Source organism: Grus americana, chromosome 5, assembly GCF_028858705.1.
Source record: "Grus americana isolate bGruAme1 chromosome 5, bGruAme1.mat, whole genome shotgun sequence".
Lineage (NCBI taxonomy): Eukaryota > Metazoa > Chordata > Aves > Gruiformes > Gruidae > Grus > Grus americana.
In genome coordinates this window covers 46,334,654-46,344,549 of record NC_072856.1, presented here as the reverse complement: position 1 = coordinate 46,344,549, position 9,896 = coordinate 46,334,654, and the positions used below count along the sequence as shown (strand labels likewise).

Genomic DNA, 9,896 nt, shown 5'->3' with positions numbered 1-9,896 from the left:
GTGCTCCTCCGGCTGGGCATTGCCCCGGGGGCGGCGGGCCTGGCCCGAGACCTTGGTTGTGGGTGGGTGTCCGCCTGCCTCCTCCCGGGAGGCGCCCTGGAAACAGCCGGCTTTGGTTCCAGCGCCCGGACCGTGGGAGAGGAGCGCGCCCAAACTCCCAGCCTTCGCCCCGTTCCCCCGCCCCGTTACTCAAGCACCCGCCCGCCGCTGCCTTGCCCGGCTGCGAAGGGACCCGCGTGTGTTCCAGGCAGGTGGTGGGATGGGATCCTGGCAGTGAGGGCCCCGGGAGAGCGCTGCGCTCTCTGCCCAGCCGGGCCCGGCCCCGCTCCCACCGCTGCTCTCGGGACATGTTGCAGAGAGGGAACCGCGTCTCGGGGCGGGTTAGGGGATCTGTGGGTTGCAGGCTGGTTTTTTAACGTCTCTAAGCACAACCTGGAAACAGACGGGCAGACTAGAGGGTTCGGAGTGCCAATATCAAACTCTTTAAAAAGGACCTTGCCTAGAATGGCACCGTCCTGGTTTCGGCCAGGATAGAGTTCATTTTCACACGGAGCCGGGACAGGTGAGCCGAGCTGGCCAGGGGGGCACGTGACGTCATGCTCCCATAAAAGGGGGGCAGTCGGGGAGGGGCGGCTCTGGGACGGGCTGAGTGTGGGCTGGGCGTCCGGTCGGACGTCGGGTCGGTAAGTTGCCTTGTGTTATCACCCGTTGCGTGTATTCTGTTACAAGTACTGCTGCTGTTATTTCCGTCTGCTGTCCCAGTAACCTGTCCTCACCCCAACCCACGGGTTTCACCTTTGTTTTCCCATTGCGCTCCCCATCCCGCCGGGGAGGTGTGAGCGAGCGGCCGCGTGGTGCTCGGCGGGGGCTGAACCACGACAGGCACTAACCTTCTATGTGATGTAAAGCATAAGTAAAAAGACCCTCCTGGATATTTTTTTTTTTTTACTGTCTTCAGCATTATAGCAGGTTGTTTGGTGGTTTGTTTTTTTCCAGTTGGGATGAAACCCATTTTGGGAAGATGGGAAGTTACTACATTAATCGGACCTTCTTCTTTGATGTCCACCCCCCCTTGGGGAAGGTAAACTACTTTTCTGTTACATGTTTTAGAAGCCACAGGAGTGGGCCAACAAAAGTCTTCCCCATCCTCCCGGCTGAAGGATGTGATAAACACCAATACCTTTCCTAACTGTTGTTGACATCATAGTAATTTGCATTCTCTATCCAGAGCCTCAGTTTGCATCTTTTCTTCTTTACGAAGATGCTTTGAATGTGGTAAAACAAAACAGTATTACATGTTGGGTATTTGAAAGGCTTAACATTAAAAAATGAATGTGGTACTTATGTGGTTTGGAGGGGATATTTAATAGAAGCCTGCAGCTCAAAGGAACCATAAGAACCAAAGGAACCATTCCTGATAGCTTGTGTGTAAATGAGGCTCCTGAAAGCCTTGACTTGCTATTATGTAGTCAAATAACTTGTTCTAGCAACATCGTGTAGTGTTGCTGAAGGTGCGCTCCTGCCTCAGAAAGATTATCTTCCTTTCACGGTGAATCTCCTTAAGCTGTAGGAGTAGGGAGCTATGGGAGAGTCTACAGAGACAGAATTCTCTCTGCTAAATCCCACACCTGGTATTTCTCTTGAGCTTGCAGGTGTCCTTATAGTCAGCAGCCAAAGTCCTTTTGATCTCTTCTGATTTTGCCTTTAGACAAAGGGTAATATGTATGCATATGAATTCTGTACATAAACTCTTGTTTGGATGATGCATCTGAATTAAGTAGTTATCCTCTGGATCAGACTTGGCTTCTATTAAAATCTTATTTGCTGTTGGCTTGGGTACTCCTCCTTCCAAAGTGATTTCCCTGACCTGTTTTTTCACCTTTCCTCTTCAGATGCTGATTGGACTTGCTGGCTACCTTAGTGGATATGATGGTACATTTCCTTTCCAAAAGCCAGGGGACAGATATGAGCAGCACAACTATGTGGGAATGAGAGGGGTAAGGCTCTACAGGCTAGTATCAAGCTGGTTAGCTCTCCTGTGCTTTTCAGTACAGAGTGTTATGTCATAAGAACAGTTCTCCTGGATTAGATCAGAGGTCTCTTTAGCCTTGTGCCTTATCTTTAAGCTTCTTAGAAAAGTGTTAGTGGTTGTATTGTGAATAAGTCTTAACATCTGGCTGTGAGAGGCCAATAAGAAAGTAAGGTGATTATTGAGGCCGATCCTTGCTAGTAATTAGTGGGACTACACTCTTGAGTGGGACAGATATCTTGCCTGTTCTGCAAAGGGAACACTGCTGTGCTTGGGCTTCTGCTCACTCCATTGTGCCTGGCTGCTCTGCTGGAGAGCCAAGGATGTCAAAAAGCCAGAATCGGCCACTGCCACCTGCAGTTTGCAACTACCAGTGACACTGAGCTGAGTAAGCTGATGGGGGGTGCGTGAAATTGCTATTCAGAGTGGTATTCTGTCTGAAAGCCTGGCTGTACTGCTATCTAGGAAGACCAAGAGTGGTAAAACTGACAGCAGGTAACACCAGCCAAAAAAAGAAACAGTGGCCAATTGCTAGTGCCTAGAAAGAAAGATAAAACCTGGGAGGGTGTATTTTCTTGGCTTACTTTCCGGGTCTCCAGCAATTCATGGTTCTAGATTCCCCTGAGCCAAACATGGGAGAAGTGCTAGAACCAGACATGGAAAAGAGCGAATTTTACTGTGATGTTACTTTCTTTTGTTTTGATTTCTGTTCTTCCTCCTCCATCCTCAGTCTCATTTGTGTAGGGCAGGTGATACTGATCTACTAAAGATGTAAGGTACAGGCGTATTTTGTTCTTAAATTTCATATAATAATATCTTGTTAAAATAAATTGAGTATGGTGGATGTGTAGTGCACCTACTTGACATATCTTTTTATGAATATCTGATGTAGTCTAGCAAGAGAATGACCGAGTGTTGTTACTGACACCTCTAGAGACAGAACAGAGTAAGCAGCTGTCCTTTTCTGAACAGTATCTTTGTTCATTTGGCCTTTGTCTAATGTTCTTAGTGAGACAGTTCAGCTACTGCAACATCTGTTGTTGGTAGGTATGGAAGACGAAGGAAGGGAAAGGGTGTGGGTGTGTGTTCACCTTGGGGGGGGCTGTAACTGCTCCTGTGATCATCTTTTGCTGCAGTTCTGTGCGTTCCTTGGCTCCTGCCTGGTTCCCTTCGCCTACCTCATAGTGTTGGAACTGTCAAAGTCACTGCCAGCAGCCTTACTCGCAGCTTTCATACTTATTTTTGGTAGGTGTTCCTGCTACAGCAAAATTGAACAGGTTAATTTTTCAGAGAATATAATTTCTGGATCATCGTGTGTTACCTAGCAAGGGGATATTGGGGTTAATGAGGGAGGTTCCCAAAAGCAAAGTAATTCTACTTTATATGTAGAGGCTTTTTAATTGGTGGTCCCCTTGAGAATTTTACATTCTTGTTTAGTTCATAGGTATTTGTTATGCACATAACCACAGCGTTGGATTACATTTCACCTCAATTTTAAGAATTTTTATAAGATGGATCGTCAGGAATGATTTTGCCCACTAGTGAAATATTGATGTCTCCCATATGAATTATAGAGGCATTTCACAGCCTGCTGCATTACTGTGGAAGAGTTCGCAGTAAGAGATGAATAAAGTTCCTTGTTGAATTGAGCCAAGTAGAGAAATTAACATTGCAAATGGAGTTACCCAAATTGGGGTTTTGTGAGGACACACAGATATTGAGGCACGGAGACTTAAAATATCCAAGTCATATTCATTTTTTATAGGTAACATCTGAAAGATGACTTCTCCTGTAGCATCCTCTGGCAACATGCTGGTGCCTTAGTAGGTGGATCATTGCTCTCTGTAACGCTTGTCATCTGAATATGTTAGCAGCACCTCCCAAATGGTGTTTAACAGATACTGTTGTACTGCCTGGTTTTTGTGAGGGTTTTTTTTCTTCATTTGTTACCCAAGTAGAAGTTGAAATGTTCTGATCTGCTTCTGTTTCTAAAATTTCCCTTGTTTCCCCTGTCTTGCCTACACCGAGGAAATTGGCTTCCTGCAATCTTAGATTCACTTTGGAACCGTAAGCCTTTCTCACATTGTTGTGCATCTGTTTACAGATACGGGCTGTATTACTTTGTCCCAATACATTCTGCTGGACCCCATTCTGATGTTCTTCCTCATGGGAGCTGTTCTGAGTATGGTAAAATGTAACAGCTGTGCAGATAGGTAAGATAAAGGTGATAATTTTCTTAAACTGTAGGTACTCAACTTTTACACAGGTAAAGTACTAGAACATGTCTACCACTTGGTGGTCTGGTGAATGGCTGAGATGAGATTGTTTCAGGAAATTTGGAGGTGAAAGTGGCTCATGGTAGGGGAGAGAAATTTTTAGCATGAGGGTTTGTGAAACTAGGGAGACAGTATGGTGGCTGGTGTAAACCAAGAGAGAGATTTAAATAGGTTATTTTAGCATGAAAGGAAATTTCAGCAGAACTAGTGTTTATGGAACTGCAAATCTTGAAAATGAAGGCTAAAGCTTTTTAAAACTTAGAAAGCTAGTATAGGGTGTTGTAGGTCAGAGAAGGAGGAATGAAGGATGGTTGGAGCCTGTTCAAGGCTTTGCTCCTTGATTGCAAAAATACTAATTTGTTGTCTTGAACCAGTTGCTTTGCCTCCAGGCTGGGGAAACACAGCTTATCTGTGACTGTAATCCTGTAAGCACTTATAAAATCCTGCTAGCTGAGGTAAATAGTGTAATTTGTTTGGTTTAGAGAAATTGGTGCCAAAAATTTGAGAGTAATATAGCCAGGATGTTTCTGAATAAAGCAGTTAAGTTGCTCAGAATATTTGCTATAGACCCATCCAGAGGGGGATGGTGATTTACAGGTGTTTGGATATGTCAAAAGGCTGCTTTGTGGCTGGGCTGTACATAGTTTCCCCACAGTGCATCCAGAATTCAAAGACATAAAAGCTTAGAATGCTTTGTTATATATGAGCAATTTTTGTTTCATGAAAGGAACTAACCATATCAATCTTAACGTCACTGCAGCACACATGGCTAAAATGCAGCCTGTAGCATCATGTGGGACGATCCTCGTCTACAACACACACCCCAGGGAATGCAAGCACTCCGTTACAGGGCAATGTTTGATTAGCTCTGTGTGCCTTGACCTGAACTTATTTCTCAGGTCTTTGAGTTAATCCTGTTTTCAAGCTAGTTGATTTTATGCAAATTAAAAGCTGGCTCTAGCTATTGTGTTGGTTAGCAGGTCATGGGGATTTTGTCTAGCCAAAATACAAGCATCAAGGCATCAGGAGTCAGTATGAAAAGGATTTTTAAATTCTGCTGTCATCTTTTCTCATATTTTCTGTGTGGTCCAATTTTACTTTAGTTTGTAATTTGTTTGCTTTTTGCTGGAGCTTTTGTTTGTGCTGTGGGTAGATGTTTTCCACTATGGCCTTTCTACTTTAGAAAACAGTAGCCGTTCTTTTTTTCCTGCTCTCCCCCCATGTCCTTAACTTTCTGAGAGATGTAAGTTTGCATTTTATGGAGCAAAAGTCCTGTTTCTATTTTCAGACCTTCCATATGTTGGGCTTTCTTCACACTAGAATTTTAGCTTATACATGGTGTCTATGTTCCCTTCCTTAAAGGGGAGATCTAGGGCTGCCCAGGCTTAAATGTTGGGCCCTTCTGAAGTCTGTATCAGGAGTATCCTTGCATCATTCTAAAATTAATGAACCTCATGGTTTCCTGGGAAAAAGATGGAATGTAATTTTGTGGGGTAGCCAATTTTCTGCTTGTTTTCCTGATTGCAGATGCCCGTTCAAATAGCCATTACTTATTTACTGGCCTGCTCTATCTGTCTCGCAGGCCATTTTCTGCCTCCTGGTGGTTCTGGCTGAGTCTGACTGGTGTGAACCTTGCTGGAGCAATGGGGGTAAAGTTTGTTGGCCTTTTTGTAGTCCTCTTGGTTGGCCTGAACACAATCTATGACTTATGGGACTTGCTGGGGAACCTCAGCCTGTCACTGGTGAGTGTCAAAAACTTTTCTTTGCATTATGGGTTGCTTTCTTTTGTTTTGCTTTCTTTTACCTTTGTAATTCTCCTAGTTACGACAGCTATGGAACTAGCCAAACACTGATACTCTGTCTGCAGCAAACAGGGGCATCTGAGGTGGATAATGATGATTAAAGATGAAGGTTACAATGGAAAAACTATTGCCATATGTTTAAAAAACCCCACATATGTCAGCGGGATATAATGTCATAAGAGCACAGCAGAGAGGTGGTTGTCTTTTCTCGGGAACAACTATTACCTTTCCAGTTGGATGAATTTTCTTTCAGGCTAGGTTAAAAATGCTCATTGGGAATGGCTGTACAATGGCCCAAAGCAAGATGTTGTCCAATGCTGTTACGTGACCTTCTGAGGAGTACGTGCTACCTCGCAGACAGGCATGTCTTGCAGCACCTAGTTTGCATAAGCGACACAAACTCAGGCTGTGCTTCGTGAGAGTATGGGGGCACAGGCTACATAGCAGTAGCGTGCTATATTCCATCATGATTCATAGGCATGCTCTGCAACTTGCAGTCTCCATAGGCAGTCCTGAGGATGAAGGCAGCCATAGCCTGCTCAATTTCACACACATTTTGTTCTTATAAGCTCTAAGAAATTTGCTAGTGTGTTTGGGTGCCATGTTCTAATATATTGCATTTTATATTTGGGGACGGTGAAATCTAATATTTGGAGAAAAACCTTGATGTACCATTTGCTGTCTTGCAACCAGCAGGAAAACAAATTCTTCAAGCACATCTTTTAAACGGTGTTCAGTTCTCCTCTTGTCTTAGCCTCTTCTGCAGCTTGAAAATTCTATATCTTTCACTTACTGTTTTTGTCCAGTTTGTCTCATAAACAGTGGGGGTTTTGGGGGACTTTTTCTGTTCCTGCTGTGTGATTTGTTTTCTCTGATTAATGTGAGTCAATATGGGCTGCAAAGATGCAATGTTCCAGCTCCGGAGAAGCACTTCTTGAGCAAAGTCAGTTAATTGCATTTGAAATGGAACAAATCCATCATGTCTAAGCTTTCTGCCAGCAGACGGCTGCACAGTGATTTCATTTGTGCCGCTGGCAGCAAAGGCAGCAAGCCCCTGAGTGTTAGAATATGTAAAGAAATTTACTCCAGAAGGTAGATGCTTTCTGAATAACTAACTATGGCAACCTTGGTGCTTGAGGAAGGGGAAAAAAAAAGTGAGGATTAAACCCCTAAAAGCCTGAATAACATATCTCTGCATTTGTTAGGAAACTACTTGTGATTATTTACATGCAAGGTTTTGGGAACTAATTTGATCTTTTAGAATTCTCAGCTTATCTTGGTCCACCGTTCTGGTCTTCTCGATGCTGTCCTTCATGCGCATTTTCTCTTTTGATGTTTTATTGAAGTCTGTAGTTAAGGAAAACCTTTTCACAAAGATTGAAGCATATTGTGGTCATTTAAGCAGGGAACAGAAGATTAGTTCATATGCCTCTCTGCTGTATAAATTTGGTTATGTACCATCAATCAGCATTTTTCCAAGTGCCCGGTGGTTATTAAGTGTTCTGCTTAAGTACTTGAGCTGAGCAACTGTTTCCTTTGTTGACTTCAGTAAGTTCTTAGTTTTGTACTGTGTTCAGCTCTGTTTCCATTACTTCTGAAATCTTTGGATCTGCTATTAAGGGATGGAGGATGATTAGCTTAATGATTAAATGATAGGTACCATGTAAAAAAAATATGGAAGATAGCATAGTACATCTGCCTTCATCCACTTTGAAGTTAGATGTGGACATTTAGCAAACAATTTTTGCTACTTAAGGTGTTTTCTTCTCCCACAGCTGTTCATTACCCACCCAGTATTTTAGATTACTTATTCTACTACCAGCAGTGTCAGTAGGATGTGAATATGTAATTGCATCTTGGGCATCTGTGTACAAACCACCTTTCCAAGGGATTTAAATAAAATGTTCTGCTTTTGTGTTGAGGCAGCTAGAAACACTCACAGGTTTTCCTGCTGATTTTTCTGTAACTTTTAGCTGAGGACCAGCAACAGAAGTTGCAGTGTGAGAGCATCCTTGCTAAGTGAGCTGGTTTCTGTGAATGCAGTATATCTAGGTCTCAAGATGTGTACCGCTCTGATAAACCAAAGTTAAGGTCCTTGTTTTCAAAGTATTGTCAAATGGGAGCTGCCCAACCTCCTTTGCCAAAGTTAGGCATGCCCAAGGTTTTTGAAAGTTCAGCCCTCCTGTTGCCTGTTTTTTGTCTTCCTCCCAAGACCCTGAAATTTCAAGGTGTTCCAGCTTTTGGAGATGCACAACAAGGTCTGCCTAAGCTTTTACTGCTCCCTAGGCCTTTTTGAGGTAACTTTGCACCCTGCTGGGCTTACTTGCATGGTAGGTTTCTGCTATAGGACCGCTGCTCAGAGTCCTCTGAGATAAAGAGTGGGGTTGTTCCTGCAGCTGCACTGTTTGATCCAGGTTGTGTTTGTTACAGGTCATGTTTGGGAAGCATTTACTGGCTCGTGTACTCTGCCTCATCCTGCTCCCACTTGCGCTCTACACGGCTATGTTTGCTGTTCATTTTACAGTATTAAATAAAAGGTATTTCACAATGTTTTCTCCAGACAAAGAATCACTTGTCTTTGCTTTGGATTAAAGGCTATTGATTATGGATCTCTCCATTTCCACTGTCAGAAGCACAGCCACAAGCTGTGTCTTTGTTTAATTCCCATCCCAGACTCCTGTATTGTTTTTAGAGAAAGGCCCTGGCCAAGCTTGGAGTGAAACTGAGTTTGAGATTAAGACTTTCTGAAATGCCAAGCAAGTATCCTGACCAAACTCTGTCTCCTTTTTTTTCCTCCTCTCTTTCCTGGACCTGAAAATGTCTCAAATCCATTCCTTTTATTTTTGTTTTTGTAATTATTTTTTTTTTTAAAAAAGGCATTGCATTCCTGAAAAAATGCTTTGGCTGTGATTAAAAAAAAAAACAACAACAACAAAAAAAACACCCCAAACTGTCTGAGTGTGCCCAAAGGGAGGACTCTTCTCTGAATGCCTGTAACCAAGTGATGTTTTTTATTTGGAAAGAACACAATAACTAGTAAAATGGCCAAGTAATGTTTTTCCATATGCTAGCATTAAGAGATGAGGTGAATAAGTATTTTACCATTAAAAAAAAAACAACCCAAAATTAAATCTGTTGTTTTTCAGTTTGTCAACTGATCTTACCACTACCCTCTTAGCAGAAATGAGACTTAGAGCCACAGAGGAAGGCTTTGTTATATCTAACGTGACAGTGGGTCAGCTTATTTGTCATAAGAACACCTCCAAAGATAGTTGATGGTGCTTTGTGTACATTTTTGTGACCTCAGGTCCTTGCAGCTCTGGACAATTTCCTGCAAGACTGTCTCTATCTGCTGTGATTCACAACATTAGAGGTGTGTGCATCTAAGGGAACTGCAGTCATTCTTCTCCTGATGTCATGTCTGGTTTTGTCTTTTTCCTTTTGTAAAAACAATTTGGTAATGCATGATAGAGCTTTGTATGCCTGTTTTGCCAGACTTTGAATTGTCACATTCTTTGCTGTCTTTTGTAGTGGTCCTGGAGATGGTTTCTTCAGTTCAGCGTTTCAGTCCCAGCTGATTGGGAACAATCTTCATAACGTCTCTGTTCCAGAGCGTGAGTGTCCAAAGGAATAAACAGCTTTGAGTGTTTTCGATGTACGTGAGGGTTTAAATAAAACCAGCCTCTCCTGTGGGTCAGTGCAGGACAGTGCAGATCATGCTTTCATGGTCAGATCAATGCTGTCCCTCTGTGACATAGCATGCCTCTGTGTTGTATTCAAGCCTGCATA

General features: G+C 43.1%; 1 protein-coding gene across 3 annotated transcripts in view; it reads left to right on the top strand.

The window, feature by feature from the left end:
• Positions 1 to 9,896, top strand: part of POMT2 (protein O-mannosyltransferase 2) — a 29,801-nt gene that overhangs the window by 425 nt on the left and 19,480 nt on the right. For 2 of the 3 annotated variants that reach the window (XM_054827029.1, XM_054827028.1), the window contains exons 2-8: positions 997 to 1,081; positions 1,893 to 1,997; positions 3,166 to 3,274; positions 4,134 to 4,242; positions 5,888 to 6,047; positions 8,538 to 8,644; positions 9,639 to 9,721. In XM_054827029.1, coding sequence (XP_054683004.1) covers positions 997 to 1,081; positions 1,893 to 1,997; positions 3,166 to 3,274; positions 4,134 to 4,242; positions 5,888 to 6,047; positions 8,538 to 8,644; positions 9,639 to 9,721 — 758 coding nt within the window. Of the gene's footprint in view, positions 1 to 644; positions 903 to 996; positions 1,082 to 1,892; positions 1,998 to 3,165; positions 3,275 to 4,133; positions 4,243 to 5,887; positions 6,048 to 8,537; positions 8,645 to 9,638; positions 9,722 to 9,896 lie in introns of those variants that run through there. The other variant, XM_054827030.1, reaches the window with a different exon arrangement.